Genomic DNA, 20,448 nt, shown 5'->3' with positions numbered 1-20,448 from the left:
GAGGACCTGCTGTTATTACCATGGCGGTAGCTGGCTCCAGTCCAGACACATAGCCAGGAGCCATCTTATCAGTGAAGCTATTCTGCTTCATCCTCATCCCATCTGACATTTTCTGGATAGATGGCCAGAGGCTGAACACTCATCTGGAAGGCCCCTGAGGAATAGACAGATTGACATACATATTTGTATAGGAGGTGTAGGCACACACACAGGTTGAAATCAGCTCCTTGCATTATTTGTTCATCATGGCATCCCCTCCACCAAGATGTTCCTACAAACAACCAGATGTACTGTACAAACAGCAATACATTTTCTGCCAACATACACACAGTCTGTATAAATCTACAAAATGTACTCATACAATTTTCATTTTAACAAGTAAAACTTTATTGGAATGATACATGTTGCAAAATATTACTTTATTTTTTTTTAAACATACTCTTTGTGTCCTAAGGGTATCCGTCAAGTTCTCCAGAAGGTAAGATAAGACTGTCAAAGGCAGATATACAGTATTGTTTCCCGGGGGGTACAATAGACTACACCATCACCGTACCCAAATCGGGAAGGAAAAATATTCAAATGTTTGTTGAAAATACACTTAGAAAATATGAAAATTAAAGCAACGTTTTCTCCATGATGTAAAAAAATGGAGACGTTCAATATGAAGAGTATGTAAAACTAGAATGCTAACAAAGGCAATCAAACAGAGTGAAAAGATGAACACAGAAAAGCTGATGATAGGGTTATAATGATGCCGGGGGAGTGGGAGGCGGTCAGTAGAAACAGGAACAAACATTTCATAGACATGAGGTCATGGGTCAGGAAAGCCAAATTACATTTTTAAAAGCTGTCACATCAGTGGTTCATGGAGCTTATCCCGCCTCTAATTACTGAGTAACTTTTCCAGCACAAAACCTTAAATGTTTGCAGGACCAAATGTTAAAAATCTTTTTCTGAACACCAATTGACCAACTTTAGTCACAACTTAGGCTTTCATTATCACATTTCTTTAAAAAAAAAATATATATTTTTTTAAATATAGACATGATTCGAGAAGTGGTGTGTGCTTCAAAGGGTCCTAGCAAGGCAGTGGAAGTGGATGACTGAATACCTGTAGCTGGCACTGACCCTCCCTTACTACTAATGATGCTTAGAAAGACCAGAGGGATGCAAAACAATGAAAGTATCAGTTGGTTGTGGTATATGAATGGATGCAAATCTCAAATAGTCATTAAAACATGTCATAGGTCTTGGACATCTTGCATTTGTTGTTTTTCGTCACATGCAAGAACCATGATTTAAAATACATAACATTTCTTCATAGAGCACAAGTTTGGAAGTCTGTATCTCCACTCGATACACGTTTATTTTCTTCTGTAAAGTAGCTTTCTTACCAGACCGCTCCAGACATTCAGATGCAACCTCTAGGACGGCCAAAGAATCATTTTCAAAAATTTGATTGTGAACATTCGGTAGAAATAAGCCATACTACAATAGACTTAATGACAAAACTGATTGAAGGATAAATACTGTATATTATTCAACACAAGAAATGCATTTTCAAGAGGTGCACAAGGTGTGGTGCCTAATGAAGGCTGGTGGGGGTCCGAATCACAACATTTAGTGTTTACATAGGAATTTAATATAACCTTATTACCCTAAATAAAAGCTTGTTGGAAAACAAAGCCTTGTTGAAAATCAACTAAACCATGTCAATGTGTTGCGTCATCACACCTGTCTACAAACCAGCCATTGGTGAGATTTGGGCTGCGATTGTCTTGCATCCAAAAATATGACATTGCAAATAAAATCACAGGATAGCTTTTCAAAATCCATAAATCAGATTGTTATAAATGTCTCATGAAAAGGAAAATAATTTGACAAATTTACATCCTGCCTTCCAACAGTCATACATTGTGAGTGTCCGTTTGAAGATGATTTCAGGGGATGTAGGAGTAAACAGGCCAGCAGCAGGTTGAACAGAGCTGGTGAATTAACATGATTAAATCAGCATTAACCGTTCACATCTAACTGAACGAAATGACAACATGATTTCTGGCAGATAAAAAGCAGGCCTTGATCCATCCTACGAAAGGGGCAGGTGAGAGTCAGTTTGAACAATTTCAGATACCTCACCACGACCAGAGCTTTACGTCCTTTCACATATTTTCTTTTAAAAGTGATATTGTACAAAAATAACATGCATCATTTTGCTACTTTTTCCTGCGCATTAAAAACCACCACCTTCATAGTTAACTGACAAACATGTCTGCGTAAGCAATGTCCTTACTTTTGCGAATTTGGCAGAATTCATACTTGTTTGTTTATTTCTGAAATCTTCATTTCGGTTTCACAGCTAAGAGAATTTTGGAAAAAAGATGGATATTCACGTTTTTCTATAATATATCAACATACATGTATAAATGTGCTATGAGTTAAATAAACACTAGTCAGAGAAGAGTGTGTGATCATTATGTTAGTTACTGCTTTTTAACCCACCCTTCAATACTAACACACAAGCACAGATTGACTTGAGGACACAATGATCCTCAAAGGGTTTTAAAATGCTCTAATAAATTCAGTTGAAGAGGAAAAGACAGACTTAATTAACATTAGAAATGCTCATGTACACAATTTCACAGGTCCCGAAAAAAAAGGTAGTAAGACCTAAATGAAGAGATAAATCATTGTTTCTCTGATCAAAAAGTGGTCAGCACTGCTTGAACTGCAAGCGATGAGAGCATCCTCTGAAACCAATAATCATGCCACAACGAGCGGACAGAAGGCGTGTGCAGAGAGTGTCAAGCTTTCAACTAGAAAGGGCACAAGGGCCGATGCCACCAATAGCCAAAGCTCTGCACCAATGCTTCCGACACGGTTTTGCAACCAGTTGGCATTATGATAGGCACGTCTGTTGGACTTGGTATTGCTTGGACAGAGTCAGGATGGAGAGACAGGGGGGGGGGGGGGGGAATTGGGATAACAAGATAGGAGTGGGTGGATAATTACAAAACAACAATGAGATGCCCTCATTCATTGAGAAGCTTGTAAAGAGGACCCACTCAGGAGGAGCCTAGATTCAGTACCAGAACATCAATGCCTCAACCTGCCTGCAATGACTCAAAATGTGTCGCTACACCTCTGCCAAGAGACAAACCAACTGAAGAGAGGTGGTTAGCCCCTGCCCCTTCTACCCTTGCCACAAACACAAGAGGGAAAACAGGACATGGATAAGTAACAAGGTGAGAAACAATCAGAAAAGGCAACACTGCTGGCTCTTTCAGGTCTTTTCTCTCGTTCTTTTTCACTCGCTCTTCATTTGGGGGGTGGGGTTGTTACATTGTTGATGTCGTAATTACAAAATGCAAGTTAGCAGTCCAGCTTATCACCTCTCCTCCCATTTCCTTCTGTTCCCGCCTTTTCTCTCTACATCCCTGGCTCTTTCCGCTACTCCTGGTTGGGCCTAGAACTCGGCAAACTCCTTGCCACATTTCTCTGTGAAGGAGACTCGGATTTCCTCTTCCTCATAGTCGTCAAAGTTGCTGGTGTCACCGGGGCCTTTGCACTTAGGAATAAACGGTGCCTCCACCTGAAACAGAGAGAATACTCAGATTCTTGCTTCTGTAGCTTTCAGTGTCATTTCTCCTCAGTTTGACATATGCAGTTTGACAGTCACTGGTCACGGACAACATGTTATTAGTCAAGTGGACCACATTCCAACTCTGTAAGACTATGTGAGTAATTCATGTGTAACATGTCTCCAATCAAGACCAAGCCAAATGGCATTAGCTCTGAATCATACCCCTTAAGCCATCCCTCCCTTTCACCAAACCAATCTGTCGCAACCAAACCTTCCTCTCTCCAGTGGCTATACAGAGAACAATAGAAGAGCCATGGAAGCAGGCCTTCTCACCTTCCTCTGGTAAATGGCAATCCAGTCAGTGGTGGCGAACCACTTGTGGCCCTTTATGTCGTTGACTCCGTTGCGCAGGTTGCCGAAGCGCTTGGTCAGGTCCACCTGGAGCAGGTTCCTCAGCAGGTCCTTCAGGTCCGAGCTGAAGTGGGAGGGAAAGCGCACCTGGGGACAGAGACACGTCACTGTTGTGTTCAGTAGAAAACTTTCCAAAACAGAAAGGAACCATCTAAAGTAATCCGTTACAGAAATGTTAATTTCCCCTAACAAATATGACTCAGTTACAGAAGATCAGAGATTGCCCATAGACTCTGACAGGGCCTGTTTAGCCTTTCCCCCCTAATGATTAAGGTTAAGATTGGGGCTAGATAGGCTCAGATCTAGGAACAGCTTATGAGAAACTTCTTGAACAGGTATGTGGCTCACTGCAGAGAGAGGTCAGTGGGTCATGTGGACACCACAATATATTTACAGTGGGGCTGTGGAGTCATGTTGATCTATGTAGAGGGGCATGGAACACAGGTCAGGAGAAGTGAGCTAGAACTCAGTCTAACAAAGTGTTGTGTATGTATGAAGACACCAAAGTCAGGGGTCAGAAGAGAGTAATGCTAATGTGAATATAGCAACAAAAGCAGGAAAGGCACAGGAGGACAATAACAAGGTTTCCGTCCAACCATTTAATGCAGATGAATTACCTGACACATGAAGTCACAACTGGGATGATGGAAACAGGAAATGCCGGTACAATTTTATAAATGCAAACAGACAATTTGTTCGTTCGACATGGTGGGATCTTTTTGGGTCTCTAAAATGAATGTGTGAAATGGCAGTGGAAACGCCTTTATGCGCAAATATTGATATAATGACCATCATACTGAAGTAAACTTGGAGTCACGCAATGATATGTTGTGGTCCTCTCACTTCGACTCGGAAAAGCATGCAGGTTATTAAGCTGAAGATGAAATAAGTTATGAACTTCACAGGGTGGTGAAAGTAGAAGGTGATGAGCTTGATGCTCCTTTCCTATAAAATATTGAGGGTCTTATTCTGGTGACATGATGATCTGCCGTTTGGCTGCCGTTTGACCCCCAAATAATATTGCCCTTATCCATAATAATCTCATAATGTAGGTAGCCTACCTGCACTGTATCTGCGACCTGTTGTCTAGATCGCACATGCCCAGACTAGAGTGGACACATTCGCTATATAAACACAACAGTTTGTGACAAAACCATCAGTAGAGTTGATCATTTTGATGGAAACCCATTTAACATGTTTTTTTCCATTTCGGTACATGGGAATTGACCTCAAAAGTTACTATGTGCAGTACGTCATCACGCACAGCCTTCTATTCACCACAAGTCTATTTGATAGAAACATTTCTGGTGGGAAAATGTGCATATTGTCTTATGCATATTTTAGAATACTCACATGAAAATCGGTTTCAAATTGGATGGAAACCTAGCTACAGACAGCTAATTAGTTGAGGTAAGTGACAATGAACTGCCTTATCTGACTGGTACTGAAAGCAGACCTTAAAGTAAGAGTGTAATCTGGGTTTCTGTCTGATGTACTCTGTACTCACCTTCCCTGATACAATCTTCTCATAGATCTGAATGGGCTGGTCAGCGAAGAAGGGAGGATAGCCAGCAGCCATCTCATAAATCAGCACGCCCAGAGCCCACCAGTCCACCGCCTTATTATAACCCTGGGGGGGGGGGGGGGGGGGGGGGGGGGGGAGAAAAAGGAGTGTTAGAGTCCCAGGGAAAGAGGCACAACTAAGCACAAAAAGGAAGAATGGAACATGTCATACATAGGCGCTTCTCTAGTCAGCGGTTGTAATCATGGTCAGAGTTGTTTGTGAGTGGCTGTAGTGACATGATCTTTGCTGCGTCATGGTAATGATCCCTATGTTGTGGTAAAAACCCCAGTGTTGTTATGGATACGAGGTGTGATGGCAGGCTGGGGGTTTGGTGGTGACCACTCACTTTGCTAAGGATAATTTCGGGGGCCAGGTACTCCGGAGTGCCACACAGCGTCCAGGTCCGGCCCTTCACTCGCTTTGCAAAACCAAAATCTGTTACCTGGGAGGAACACAGAGGTCTCTCAGCAATGACAATCAACAGTTCAGTTCTGACATTCGCTTAAAGTTATACTTCCAGGATTTTGGCAATGATGCCCTTTATCTACTTCCCCAGAGTCAGATGAACTTGTGGATACCATTTGTATGTTTCTGTGTCCAGTATGAAGGAAGATAGAGGTAGTTTTGCGAGCCAATCCTAACTAGCTTTAGCATAATCACTGGAAGTCTATGGTATCAGCTAGCATGCGATCCCTTTAACACTTGAACCGTCTGGCCTTTCAGCCTACCAGCAGCCGCTAGAGAACGTTGCCGTGCGTTCCCTTTAGCATATGTATCAGATGCATATCAACCCACAAGGTGTAGCAAACAATAAGCACAAAGTGAAATGTAAAAGAGAATGGTATCAACCAGCAAGGCGCGCAGTTAAATGATTTGCTTCTGATAAATAGGCATCAACTCATCATTACACTATTGTCTTTTTAAATTAAATCAACCTCTTCACCCTCCTTATCATTCAGTTTGGCCTAATTTAAATTACATTGTGTACTACGGTTTATTTACTTAAGAGCATTTACAAAATCAGGGCATGTATAATGCATTTCATGTGAGTATGTACCACCCATGCTTGTCCTGCATCTGTCCTACCTGTATAGCTAGCTAGCCATTTGACTACGTGTGTGTTCTCACCTGTATGTATCCCTGGTTGTCAATGAGCAGGTTCTCTGGTTTCAGGTCTCGGTAGATAAGGTCCAGTGAGTGAAGGTATTCAAAGGTCAGAACAATTTGGGCGGCGTAGAAGCGGGCGTGGGGCTCACTGCAGGCAGAGAGAGCGAGAGAGGTCAGAGGGTAACGTGGACACGACAATATATTAACTAGGAGGCTGTTATGGAGTCATGGTCTATGGTAAATGGGGAGGGTTAACTACTGTAGCTATTTGGTTATATTTCCAACAGTGGGAGACAGGTAAACAGACTCACCTGAACCTGCCAATTCTCCTTAAATGTGAGAACATCTCACCACCAGGGACATACTCCATCACCATATACAGGTTAGTGTTGTCCTACAGAGAGAGAAATATTTCACACAGTTGAGTTGTGAACCTCACCTTCACACACAAACTTGGAAGTATGTTCACACACACCAGGGTTCCCGTTATGAAAATGTGGCGCCGGAATTTGACAGCATTTAAAATTGGACACATTTGAATTGGGAGCATAACCTGATCAGGGGGTCCACCCATAGTGCTCAGAATGACAGAAATCACATTTAGATTATGGTAATGAATCATAACAGAACATGCAAGTCCAGGATGCAATGACATGTCCTTACCGCACACTTTGAAGATGTTAAATTAACTGTCCACATGTACTTTTCCTCTGCCAACAAGACCAGTAACAAAAAGTAAAATCACTAGCCTATGCACAGGCGGAGCGTGAGTTTAAACTTTGGGGAAGCACATATTCACCATAAAAAATTGCACCTTTATAATAAAGCATTCCATGCATCATCGCATTTGCAGACTTATGTAAGATAGCCTACTATTTGTAATGTGATGAGCATATTGGATAGTCATAATTTAGGCTAATAATATAACTCAGTCAAATGTTCACAAAAAAAGACAGTTGGATGCATGGCTGTGGATGCATGGCTTTCAATGACAGTGGCAACCCAAATTGCACACACTGCCTTTCCTTCCGACTATGGGCAATGCAATTTAAAACAATCCACAACTTATTTTATGTTTTTAAGGCTAGGGGAAGCTAATGTTCCTCTGTGGCCAATTCATGCTTTAGTAGCCTCATTTGAATGATTGTATTCATTCATTTCTGTATAGACAGAAATCATGCCTCATAATATGTAGTAAAACATTTCAAATACTAAAATAGCTACATGTTCTCAAAATGCAAACTACAATTTAAACGCGCTGATGAAGCCTGTCTTCCATGCTGAACAGGAAGAACACTTCAATTACCAGTTGAGGAACAAAAATATTAGCTATTTTTAACACAATTTAGAATTATTGCGCAATGATTGGGCTTATAAAAGCACTGTCTGACAGATTTTCCTCTCAAAGGTTCTGTATCGGTGTGTGATGAGACATAATGAATATACACACGTGCCAATTTAATTCCACAAAATGATGCAAATTAACACATACCGATAATCGGTCAAAGGTATTCACATCAACTGGTACATCCATCATTGAATAGGCAAAAAAAATAAAAAATTTGCAAAGGGTATTTTTTTCCTCACAGGCCATTAAACAGTGCCAATATTTTTTCGCACCTTTAATATATAAAAAATAAAATGCATCCAAAAGCTGGCTATTACCGGCTAACGGAAACCCTGACACACACGAACGCATGCACCCACACGCGCGTCCAGCAGTACCTTGAAAGAGTGCTCTAACCGCACCAGGAAGGGGAAGCTGACGGCCTGCAGGATGCGTTTCTCATTCAGCGTGTGTTCTATCTGCTTCAGCTTCACCACCTGAGGGGAACAAAACAGGACACCTTGTTAAGCAAGGACAGCCCCCTACATCTCTGACTAATGGGCTGAGAGAGAGTAACAGCACCAGGGTTGAGGGGGTCAATTCCATTTCACATAAATCAACTCATGAGATTAATATAAATGTGTATTTATTAATAGAAAAATATCTACATGCACTGTAAAAGAGGACTTGGAGTAAAATCACTAACTGAATTTGAATGAAATAAAACCCAGCGCTGAAAACCATACAATGTACAACTGACTCCCTAGGCCACATTACCATACCTTCTGTTTGTCAAGTATCTTCATGGCAAAATGCTGGCCCGACTCTTTGTGCTTGACCAGCATGACTCGACCAAACGAGCCCGTGCCCAGGGTCTTCAGACGGTCAAAGCCATCCAAGGCCGCAGTGTTCTGGAGAGGAGAGCATGTCAGTTAGAACAGGGAAACAAGCCCAACACCAGCCAGAATGCCTATCAGGGTGCCAGAGTCAGGTCGAGTAGCAACACTGGACTCAAACTACCCATCAAACTGTCCTGTCAAAAACAGCAAAAGCAGGATATGATACGGATTCTGAGGCATTCAAAGTGCAATGCATCAGGCAACTGTTAGTCCTGCCAGTGCCACACATATTGCAGCAAAGGTATGAGTCATTCTTACAATAGCAAATTAAACTTGTGTTAAGCTAAAAGAAAAAAGGAGGGAAAGTGTTATGCTAAATGCTGCACATAATCAGTAAAGATGTCATTCTATGTAGACCAGGCTCATTTATTGTGTATACCCCAAAGCATTAAAAAAAATGAAACGTTCCAACAAATGTGATTCTAGTTAGAGCCAGCAGAGGGCCCACTTCCCTTCTCTCATCCAGGCGTGACTGACACTGGACTGGTATGCTGGGGTCTTTCTGAGCATGTGCAGGCCTGTCATTCATTCCCCTAACTCACCTGTGCTGGATTCTCCCATTTCTTGAGGAAATCCTCTTTGGCTTTGGCAAGAAACTCCTTCACTGTAACAGAGCAAACAGATGGTTTAGCACCTACCCTACTTCATGACACTGATTCCATCAGACACATTTAGATGAGAACGAGGATGTTGTGAGAGAGTTCAGCAGAGGTTCACGTATAGAACCACTGACCAGCGCTATAATAAGAAGACTTCTCTGTAAGGCTAAATTGTGATATTTAGGAGATAAACATGAGCGTGTTAGAATGAGTCTTGTGTGTACCTTACCTGTGGCACAAATACATCCTACGTGTAGCTTAGCCCAAGGCTGTCCATCTCCCTCACTCTGGCCACACAGACAGGGCTTATTTCCACTGATGTTGAAGCCAAATTGACTGAGCTCATGTTATCTAATACTTCCTCCTCCAGCCATGTCAGAACGGGAGCAGAGAGCCAATCAATACAGGCAGTCTATGTGAATGTATTCTGTGTGAACACATTACTGTCTCTGTGCCAGTGAATGTGGGTGAGATTTTATCCACTCCAAAGTGACTTATCATAACCTTTATACAGTCTCACACTCTAGCTCTAACGCACGCATGCACACAGACACGGCATCACATGCAGAAGTGCAGCACATCTCTTCTCATCTTTATTGGGCTGATCACTGTGTGCTTTGTTGGAACATGTAGATACCAGCCCTTCCTCATTAATCCCTGCTCATATCTATATATGCCTCAACACTGAGGACAGTGGCTGGCTGCTACTTGTATGAAAGTACCAGTACCACTCAACACTGGCTTGCTGCTACTATTAAGTTAGCACCAGTACCACTCAACACTGGGGACAATGGCTGGCAGGCTGCTACTAGTAAGCAGTACTATTAATACTACTACTATAGGAGACAGAGGGCTGAGGGGAGGGGGAGGAGAATATGTACACTACAGTAAATCAATGGGTTTGTCAGAGGAAAGCTGAACATTTACATCTGTCACACTCTTAAACCAGTATGCAATTCTCTTTAAATTAAAAGATTAAACAGATCTCAAATCTTCTGTGTCAATTTATGGCTCATGCATGGATAGCCTAATACACCATCTCATCTGGAGAAAGCCACGCAATCCTTACATTCCATAAACATTTTTGTTCTGGTGAGCTACGTGCTTGTCCCTTTCATAGTAAAAACACTTAATTTGTAATATATTTTAAGAAATGGAATTCGTAACAAATCATACAAAATGGATGACATTGTACACAATTGTTGGGGAACCATTTTGGCTCGTGAGAACAACTTTCAAAACTACTGGATGAAATTATACAAAACCTCGGTAGCATCACTAAGTCAAAACCTCAAAGCCATACAAACCCTTGTGATCAACACTAATATCTCCTCAGTGGTTCTGCTTTTCTCCATTCACAAAGGGGCTATAAACACACACCTCCCCACCCCTCTAGCAGCTCTATAACAGCTCTCTCTGGAGAACAACTCCAACAGAAGAGGAAGGCCAGAGAGCAGCACTGACCAAAGTTCATATAAACATCACTACAACCATGTTGCTCCCATGCCAGAGTCATTGAGAAGAAAAGCAGACTAGTCTCCTGGGAGAGTACATTACCCAGTCACTTTGTTCCTTTATTCCCAGCTAAGTAAAACCCCAACAGAGTCTCCCATAGAAGACACCCCTTCCATACTGTAGGCCTACAGCCAGAACTAAGGAGGGAAGTTACATCTAGCTATCAAACAGCTCAACAGTTACACCAACAATGGCCCAAGTGAAATTGACTTAACCTAGTGCAGCCTTTTTTGTTAGATTTGCGAGGCTTGGCTGCCACGAATACCATCTGATGGGAGGAAGATGATTCCTAGTCCTTCTAGACTTCCTCTCCACTGCCACCCTCTCTTACCATCAGGGATCCCTATGGGCATCTCTGGTGCTGCAACCGCAGCCTCTGCAGCCTCGGAGACAGAGGTGGACCCAGACTCCCTCTTCCTGCTACCATGCCTCCTGGAGCTCTTCCTGTGGCTGTCTGAGCCTGACATCAGCCCTGTCACTTCTACGTCGCGACGTGCCTCTTCTTCCTCGTTCCTCCTCACAGTGGTTGGCTCATCGCTCCTTCTCCCACTACGTTCACGTCCAGAAACCCAGACAACCTTCAACCTCCTTGGTTTCTTCTCTCACCTTCTACATTCACTTTCCAGTTTCATCTGTCTGTCGTGTCCTGGCATAGAGCAGAGCTCACTCAGCAGCCAGAGCCCCTGGAAGTCCAGAGCCAAACAAAGCCCACAGTGCTGTGCTCTCGTTACAACAACTCACATAGATCAATTGGACCTGTGCTCTGTTTGTATCTATATTTATTCTGCACACAGTTCTACCTCCTGCTCCCTATCCTGTAAACACACATAGTTCTACCTCCTGCTCCTTATCCTGTAAACACACAGATCAACAGAGGGGCCTGGTCACCAGGGGGAGGGGCATCACCACAGCCAGGGGTTATATTTATGAAGCCCAGAGGGGAACTCTCCTATGGAAAAAAAAAGTCATGACAGTCCTCTGCTCTGTCAACCCAGGAGATCAACCTGAATTCCTGGCCCCATCAATATTACTCTCATCAACACAACCCATCAGTAGACCAAGGGTTTTCCCTGCTCAGATCATGTGATCAGGAAAACCTCCTAAGTACCCAGGTGAGTTGCCACAGCAGGACGGTGTGAAACCATTTCAGATGTTTCCAAAGAGGAGGTTTTCTAAAGAAAAACCACAGCAGTCACAAACCAACCACAGCTAAAACACATCCCCTCTAGTGCCCAATGCAACTCACACCACTGTGCCCCTGCGTCCAGGATCGATGTCCCGATCAATCCCATCTCTCCCCTGGGCTTGGCTGGGACCCTGTGACGCAGGCACAGGGGGTTAGATTGGGGCGCGCTGACCGATATTTCACTCTGGAGCCCGCCAAACCACATCCAGTCCACATCAGACCTCATTTATAGAGCACACAGCCCGCAGGCAACGCATTAGAGACAGTGGACGAGTGGAGCTGCACAGAGACGTGGGGGAGGGGGGTGATACAGAGAGCCACACTGTTGGGGGGGGAATATATATATAGTGAGAGAGGGAGATATAGTGAGAGAGGAAGCGAAAGAGAGCGAGGATGCAGAGAGACATCTGTTGGGTGTGAGAGAGTCCAGAGGAAATAAGTGATAGGTCCACAACCCAGCCACTTCAGACCTCAGTCCTTACAGTCCTCGTGGTTTGCTTCTCTGGCCACTGTACTGTCAGGTACTTAGGTTCAGTCAGCACTTGGAGTTACTAGAGGTGAGAGTGACTGGGCATTCTTACAAGAGTATCTGAGCATGCCCAGAAGAACAAAGTGCCTTTAAAAAGAGAGTCAAGAAGTGCTGTGCTATACAAATATCAGCCTGGCCCTGTTATGCAAGCCAGTGTAAACCACCCCGCCAGCCACACACATTTATAGCCACAGTGAAAGCTCCACATTGACAGTGTAGCGTCACAGGGCCAAATGCATGTCATATAGAGAGGGACTGATTACTGAGCAGTACCCACACAGAGGGACTGTAGACAACGATGGAATGACATGTTCAGATATGCAAACCCAGATTGAAGGAAGCTAGGGTGAGAGTCAGACATCTTGTCCCCGAGACAGACACATGTGGCCCAGAGCCCATATAGTGGGAACCCCGCTGGACAGACACACCGACAGGTTTCCTGGGAGACAGACAAAGGCTTCCCTGGAACTTTGTGACGCAGCCGACACCAGGCAACAGAACAAACATGAGGTGCTGAATCAAAAAGAGCTTTGTGTGTGTGTGTGGGCCACACAACATCAGTCCAAAACAACAAACCTAGCCAAAATCCAAAGCTAATCAAATCAAGTCTACTTTCATAAAACCTGGACCAAAGCATAGTCATCTTGCCCAACACACACAGCTATGTCTTACTATACTATACATGTGATGACTTTTTGGGGACAAAAAAAAATAGATTCCCATTCAAAATACTATTTTCCCTAAACCTAATTCTAACCCAAACATTGCCTTTTTACAAGTGAGAATCAGCAAAATGTCCACACTTCTGAATTTGAGTTGGTTTAGCATTTTTGTGAGAACCTGCCCCCCTCAAGCCACACCAACCAATCACTCCCCTCCCTTGTGGGTGTCGTGGGAACAGGCTCCGCCCCCTTGCTCCAGTCAAGTCAGTTCAGTCAGTCAGTCAGTCAGTCACTCACTCCAGCAGTGGGCCTCTGGCTCCTCCTGTGGCTGGCAGTGTCTGCCCTCCCCACCGCTGGTGTTTCCCAGACAAGGCCCAGCGCGCTGGAACAGCCTCCCCGCCAGCCTGTGCAGCACCGACATGGCACCGGCCTAGGACCTGTAGCAACTAGCAAGGAAAAGGTGTCCTTCAGAGAGGAGCCCTGAACTTCGAGACAAGTGGAGCACCACCGACCCTTGGAGGATTCTGTATAGGAGGTTGGATATCTGACTAGACTTGAAGCTGTCCTGCCATGTTATGAAGGTAGAGACAAAGCCTGACACTGTGCAGCAATGAGTCCAAAGGCTCCTCCACTTCCTGCCTGAGCTCATACACTGTCCACCCTGCTCCTTCCTGTGGGCCCTGGCACAGCTCTCCACAGCAACGCCTCCGCTCTGTCCGTCTATCAGGGAAGAGAGGGCAGGGCGGGCTGAGAGACAGGGTCCACCTGAACCGGACCTTAAGCCTCACTGTCCTCTATAGTCTCGTCTCTCAGAGCGGGCTGCATGTTGTCCTTATCCTCTGGTTGTCTAGTTGAAAATAGCTGCCCTGCCATGGTGGGCGCAAGCGTCTGAACCCCCGGTCTGCACCTGTCTCTGGGGATCAGGGCGGGCCAATAGTGAGGCCATCCAGGCCGATAAGGATGTCAAGCGTGGCATGTGGACAAACCCCTGACGGCCCTGGGACCTCCTCTGCCCCCGCCCAGGGGTCAGATCTTAGCAGTGTGCAGCTCTCCACTAATCCCTCCATTAATACTACATCAACACCATTTAAAAACAACGCTGTGTGCTTAGACAACTGAGAGGCGGTGAAGCTGTGATCTCTGGGCGGCCTCGTTTCAGTGGGACACAGACCCAAAGACAAGGGTTAATGCTACCAGGCTGGTCCACTCTTCACATGTATGTTCTACAAGAAGCCGAGGCTCATTTCACAGATACCCGTTCCAACCAAGTGCCTGCCAATGTAACAGCTAGTGTTATGGATGCATAGCCTACACAACACTGTTTTTCCAAACCTGCTCCGGGACTGCCGCCACTCATCTACTTGTAAACAGAAATACATTTAATGGAGTTTGGATGGGATGCTGCATTGCATTCACCCTCCATGGAAAAGCTCTATTAGAGAAGGTGGTTCATTTCCATAGCGATACTGAACATTTCATTTACAGAGGATTAAAAGACCAGGATATCAATGAGGGGGGAAGACAGTCACCACTTATAGAGAAGCAGAGAGACAGTGGAACAGATAAGACCCTAGCCAGGGAGGAAAAGGGAAGCAGCGGGGAAACAAATGGATGCCACCGACTAAAAGCTGCGCAGAGCAGCTTGAGAGGGAGTCGCGACCCAGAGATGGGCAGGACAGCACACAGAGAGTGTTCTTGTTCTAAATGCTGTTCATCACATGATGTTCAAGAGACTCCTCAGCATCACGGTTCAGCCTGGAGAGGATCACACCACCCGCATCATATGACCCCGCCCCTGTGCCTTCAGTGTCCCACCACACCCTCCTCTCTCCTTCAGTCAAGTACAGTGTGGGATTCAAGGCTGATGACCACTAGTGTTTACATTGGGGTTCCCCCGAGTAACATCCATTATATAAACAGTCAGACATCTGGCAAAGTTTGGCTTCTTAAAGTTGTATAGGCTGGGGCAGGGATAAACACTGAAATCCCCAAAAAGAAGACCATAACAAGGACTATTCTGTCCTCTATTCCAAACTAGGCTGACTATTTCTCCTGAAAACCTGCATCCAAAAATTCATAGCTATTCATAGCGATTTACACTGAAGTAGAGGATCTTCCCCCTGCTACCTGACAGGTGTGCCTCTGTATTGGCACTGATTGGCCTAGATCAGGGAAGGGCAACTGGCAGCCTGTGGCCGCCCCTTGGATCAATTTCCCCCAAACAATTTTTTAATAATATATAATATTTTGGGGCGGGGGGACTCAGACAACTTACTTTTGAGCGTTAGAATCAAAATGTTATTTGTCACATGCTTCGTAAACAAACGGTGTAGACTAAAGGTGTCTGCATGCTTCCCAGTCGAAACAGTTAGGAAGAGTTTGTGCATATATTATGACAACATTGTTTTTGGACTTCGGAGAAGGTTTTTCCCGGCTGTTCGGGCCCACAACATTTTTTCTGGAAGCAAGCAGAGTTCAGAGCCCTGTCCATCGGTGATTAATCAACAGTAGGGACTCTTCAATACAGTATTTTTCATTCAACGAAAGAACTCATTTTTCATGCAATTTTTTTTATTACAAAAACACTGCACCAAACATCTTAGTTAGATGACTAAGATCTTCTACATCAACATTTGACAGAATTCTTGAATTATTTTAGATTAATTATAATTGAGAAAGTGTATACTGGCTACGGCGTCTCAAAAAGGACAAATAGTACTATTGCCACATTTCTCATTTTTCAAGCAAAGGTCTTCAGGGAATATGCAAGCATCCTCGTTCGGCTAGGCGCCAGCCGAAAAGAAGCATGCTGGTGCCTTAACAGTGAAACGCTTACTTACAGGCCCTTCCCAACAATGCAGTGAAAAATATAGATAAAATAATAACAAAGAATAAATACAGTGAGTAAGGATAACTCTGTATTGGTACCCCGTGTATATAGCCGAGTCAATGTATAGGTAGGGGTAAAGTAGCCAGGTAGCCTTGTGGTTAGAGTGCTGGGCCAGTAACCGAAAGGTTGCTAGATCGAATCCTCGAGCTGACAAGGTAAAAATCTGTCGTTCTGCCCCTGAACAAGGCATTTAACCTACTCCTCCTTTTTTAGGATCTGAGGGCGCATGCCAAACCTTTTCTGCCTCCTGTAGGGGGAAGAGGCTTTGTTGTGCGTTCTTAACAGTGTTGGTGTGTGTGGACCATGTTAATTCCGTAGTGACGTGGACACCAGGAACTTGAAGCGCTTGGCCTGCTCCACTACAGCCCCGTCGATGTGGATGGGGGAGTGTTCGGCCCTTCGTTTCCTGTGGTCCACAATCAGCTCCTTTGTCTTTCTGGCGCTAAGGAAGAGGCTGTTGTCCTGGAACCACACTGCCAGGCCACTGACCTTGCTAAAGGCGGTCTCATCGTTGACTGCGATCAGGCCTACCACCATTGTCTCATCAGAAAACGTAATGAAGATGTTGGGAGTCATGCACGGCCACGCAGTCGTGGGTGAACAGGGAGTACGGGATGGGAGTAAGCACGCACCACCGAGGGGCCACCATGTAGAGGGTTTGTGTGGTGGGTGTGTTGTTGCCTAACCTCACCATCTGGGAGCGGTCTATCAGGAAGTCCAGGATCCAGTTGACGATGGACTTGTTCAGTTCCAGGTTCCAGAGCTTAGTGATGAGCTTGGAAGGCACTATGATGTTCAACAATGAGCTGTAGTCAATGAAAAGCATAGGTGTTCCTCTTGTCCGGGCGGGAAAGGGCAGTGTGAAGTGCAATAGAGATTGCGTTATCTGTGGATCTGTTGGGGAAGTATGCGAACTGGAGTGGGTCCAGGGTGTCTGGGATGATGGTGTTGCTGTACGCCAAGCCATTCAAAGCATTTCATGGCTACAGATGTGAGTGCTACGGGGCGATAGTCATTTAGACAGATTACCTTGGCGTTCTCGGGCACAGAGACTATGACGGTATTACAGAGAGCGAGATCACACAGTCATCCAGAACTGCTGGTGCTCTCATGCATGTTTCAATGGTGTTTGCCTCAAAGCATTTAGCTGGTCTGGTAGGCTCGTGTCACTGGGCAACTTGTGGCTGAGTTACCCTTTGTAATCTGTGATAGTTTGCAAGCCCTGCCACATCCGACGAGCATCAGAGCTGGCATAGTATTATTTGATCTTAGTCCTGTATTGACGCTTTGCCTGTTTGATACCTCGTCAGAGGTCATAGCAGGATATCGCATAAACGTCCAGATTAGTGTCCCGCTCCTTGAAAGCCGCAACTCTAGCCTTTAGCACAATAGTAGAATACACAAGGTGCAATTGCAAAATGTGGTTGTTCATCAGCAGTTTTTCTTATGTCAGCTAACATTTTTTAGGTTGGTAAGTTAGCGGTAAACTATCTAAACTTGTTGTAATCAAGGTTGAATTACCGACCGGAGTGGCCCCATCGATTTTGTTAGTCACTCAGTCATACATTAAAAACATTTCTCTCGACCTTATGGCAAAATGTGTAGTACTGTTGGAAATTACCTGTAAACCTGCAACAGTTTCTATACGTCCCATGACAAAATGTGTAGAACTCCAGGAAATTAACTCTTATAACTTAAATTTAGCTTAGGGCCCCAAAAGGCTTTAGCTTTGGGCCCCCAAAAGGCATTCTTTGGAGCCTAGGCCTCTGACTGCAAGTGTGGGTATCGATGTAGTTACGCAGACCCTCAAGCGACTGCGGCCCCAAATGAGTTCAAATTTGTTGTGGCCCCCACCCCCATCAAAGTTTCCCATCCCTGGCCTAGATAAAGATGCAGTACTACCAAACATACAGGTGAAAGAGCAGTGTAGTAGTCAATTCAGTTGGAGTTTCACATCAAACTCAGTATTGACAGTCCTGCAGATAACTATCAACTGTTGTACATGACCCCCAGGTATGACAGGTGGAAGCCTAGGCCTAGCATTTGTTGTGAAAACAGGGTGCAGTAGGTAGATATGTGTAGTGGTAATTGGCTGACATGGGCGTGTGTCAAGTTGCCCGTCTGGTTTTGGGGGGTTTCCTGGCTACAACCAGACTAACCTTTTGGAAATTCAAGATAAAGGCGTTACCTTTGTCAATATTCAATAGCTATATAATCATATAAGCGCACAATCTTATCAACAAGAGGCCAAAGTGAAGAGGAGGGTCTGGGGCGCGTACAATTTACCATACAAGCTTACAAGGCTGGAGATTGGAAAGAATACATACATGTAATGACTAGGTCACAAGAGGATCTTGAATGCATATTGTATATTACTTTCATCCCTCCTGTGTAGAAATGCAGACATGTAACAAACCTTAGTTACTATTAGTTGTCAAGCAGCTAGTACTACTAAGTCACTAGTAGGAAGCAAAGTAAACTCACCACTTTCCATCTCGTTGCCCTTCTTGGCGGTGGGCGCGTTGCCCATGATTGCAGGCCGAAAGGGATCCCTTGGATCTGGGTTACTTTTGAGTTTTCACGAGCCTTTTGAGTTCTGTATTTGAGGAAGCTGGCTACTAGCTGGCTGTTATCATGGCTAACTAGCCAACAGCGAGGTGTCAATTGTACTCCGCTACTACTTTCCCTTTATCTGGGGTTGGGGGGGGGGGGGGGGGGGGGGTAAACTAGCTAGTAGCACAGGCTAGCTAGCTGGCCAGCCAATGGCTAGCCAACGACCTAGCTAGCTAGCCGGTTTTCCTCTATTTCGGTAGCGAATGTTGCTTAGTTCTCCCTGGTACATTCAAGAACGTCGAACCGGTTCGGCGCGCCTGGCTGGCTCGCTAGCTATCGTCGCCTTCCTATCTATGTCACTTGCAGACCCCACTAAAGGCCCTTGACTTTCCAATGTATTCCGACACAAAAACCTTAAATATTCACTTTTCCAAGTAACTATTATTGCAAATCGATAGCAGCCCCTCCCTTTCCTTGAGCTCAGTTCCGATGATTTCTCAGGTTTCAGATCCGATCAGCTGTGGCTTACTTGCCAAAATCAACAGCCCTCCATTAATCCTCAGACTACAGAGACGAACTCTTGCTTCAGAGATCCACCCCCTGAATATACCTCATTGGCCAATACTTATGTGACAGACAGTACGAGACAACTGTTGATTGGATATGCATCAGTAAATCTAATCGTTGTGATGTTGTGATTTGTCTATTGGTATCTGTCAAATTGTCTTTTTTAGCCCGCCTTCTCAGACCAGCTAATAACGTCATCTATTATTTTCCTCTAGTTTGCCAAATGGTTAGTTTTTCCTTGCTGATTTTGGTTAACTCAATGGTCGAGAAATACAGGTATGATTCACCTCTTCCAAAAGTTCGTCTTATTCGTGCATAATAAAGTATTATCGAAATGCAAGGCCTGTAGCAAACTGGCCCTATACCGACCCCTCCCGCCCGAATAAACCGTGATTGGCTGTGTGACGTCGACGGGCTATTTTTAGAAAGTTGGTTAGAATTTAACGCACGCGGAGACTACATTTTCAGAATATCTAAAATAAATATGGATTATCTCGGAGTAAACCACTTGATACATTCCAAGTTATATCGGTAAATGTACATTTATAATGAGTAATTTAGCAGATCGACGCTTTTATCCAGAGCGAATTACATGCATCTTAAAACAGCTAAATTTGACTAACATGTAAATGTTGTTAGTATGACTTGTAAGGAAACCAGTGTCATTTAGTTCTAACATTTCATATTGCACGAATCGTCCTAGATATCAGATTTTACCACCAGACAGCCCACATTCACATACCGCTTTTGCCATTATCTCCTATGCAGAAAATGAGTCATACATTTCATAGCTGTCAATAATTGCAAGCGTCCATACATGTATGTTTTTTCAGCAAACCGTTCACTAAAGGATTACAATTACATTCAGTGAACTCACAAGTTAATGACAAGAGAACATGATTCAGTGAAAAGGGGAGATTTGCATGTTAACATTTTCACAATTTTGTCTTGAACACAGCTGTAATTCAAATTGCATGGCAACAAGCAAGCCAGGCTATCAATTTCAAAATGTGCACTATAGGTGAGCACACTACAGATATTTATGAATGTAACAAAAAG

The 20,448-nt window shown here is 44.3% G+C and overlaps 1 protein-coding gene across 1 annotated transcript; it reads right to left on the bottom strand.

Moving 5' to 3' along the window:
- Nucleotides 1-363: 363 nt before the first annotated feature.
- On the bottom strand, nt 364-19,423 carry LOC129827892 (cAMP-dependent protein kinase catalytic subunit alpha). The gene is made up of 10 exons (XM_055889164.1): nt 18,754-19,423; nt 9,431-9,492; nt 8,772-8,900; nt 8,388-8,486; nt 6,974-7,056; nt 6,684-6,810; nt 5,902-5,997; nt 5,499-5,621; nt 3,914-4,078; nt 364-3,589 (listed from the first exon to the last, which is right to left on the bottom strand). Exons 1-10 carry the CDS (start codon nt 18,797-18,799, stop codon nt 3,464-3,466), a joined length of 1,056 nt encoding a protein of 351 aa, XP_055745139.1. The 5' UTR covers nt 18,800-19,423; the 3' UTR covers nt 364-3,463.
- Between the last annotated feature and the right edge of the window lie 1,025 nt (nt 19,424-20,448).

Source organism: Salvelinus fontinalis, chromosome 2 (assembly GCF_029448725.1).
Source record: "Salvelinus fontinalis isolate EN_2023a chromosome 2, ASM2944872v1, whole genome shotgun sequence".
NCBI lineage: Eukaryota > Metazoa > Chordata > Actinopteri > Salmoniformes > Salmonidae > Salvelinus > Salvelinus fontinalis.
The sequence above is the reverse complement of the archived record's forward strand: the minus strand, read 5'-3'. Positions and strand labels throughout refer to the sequence as shown.

Coding starts and splice junctions, on each gene's coding strand:
- LOC129827892 (XM_055889164.1), bottom strand. CDS start 18,799: ATGGGCAACGCGCCCACCGCCAAGAAGGGCAACGAGATGGAAAGTG. Junction 8,901..9,430: donor AATGGGAGAATCCAGCACAG/GTGAGTTAGGGG, acceptor TCTCCTCTCCAG/AACACTGCGGCCTTGGATGG. Junction 3,590..3,913: donor TTGCCATTTACCAGAGGAAG/GTGAGAAGGCCT, acceptor TCTCTGTTTCAG/GTGGAGGCACCGTTTATTCC.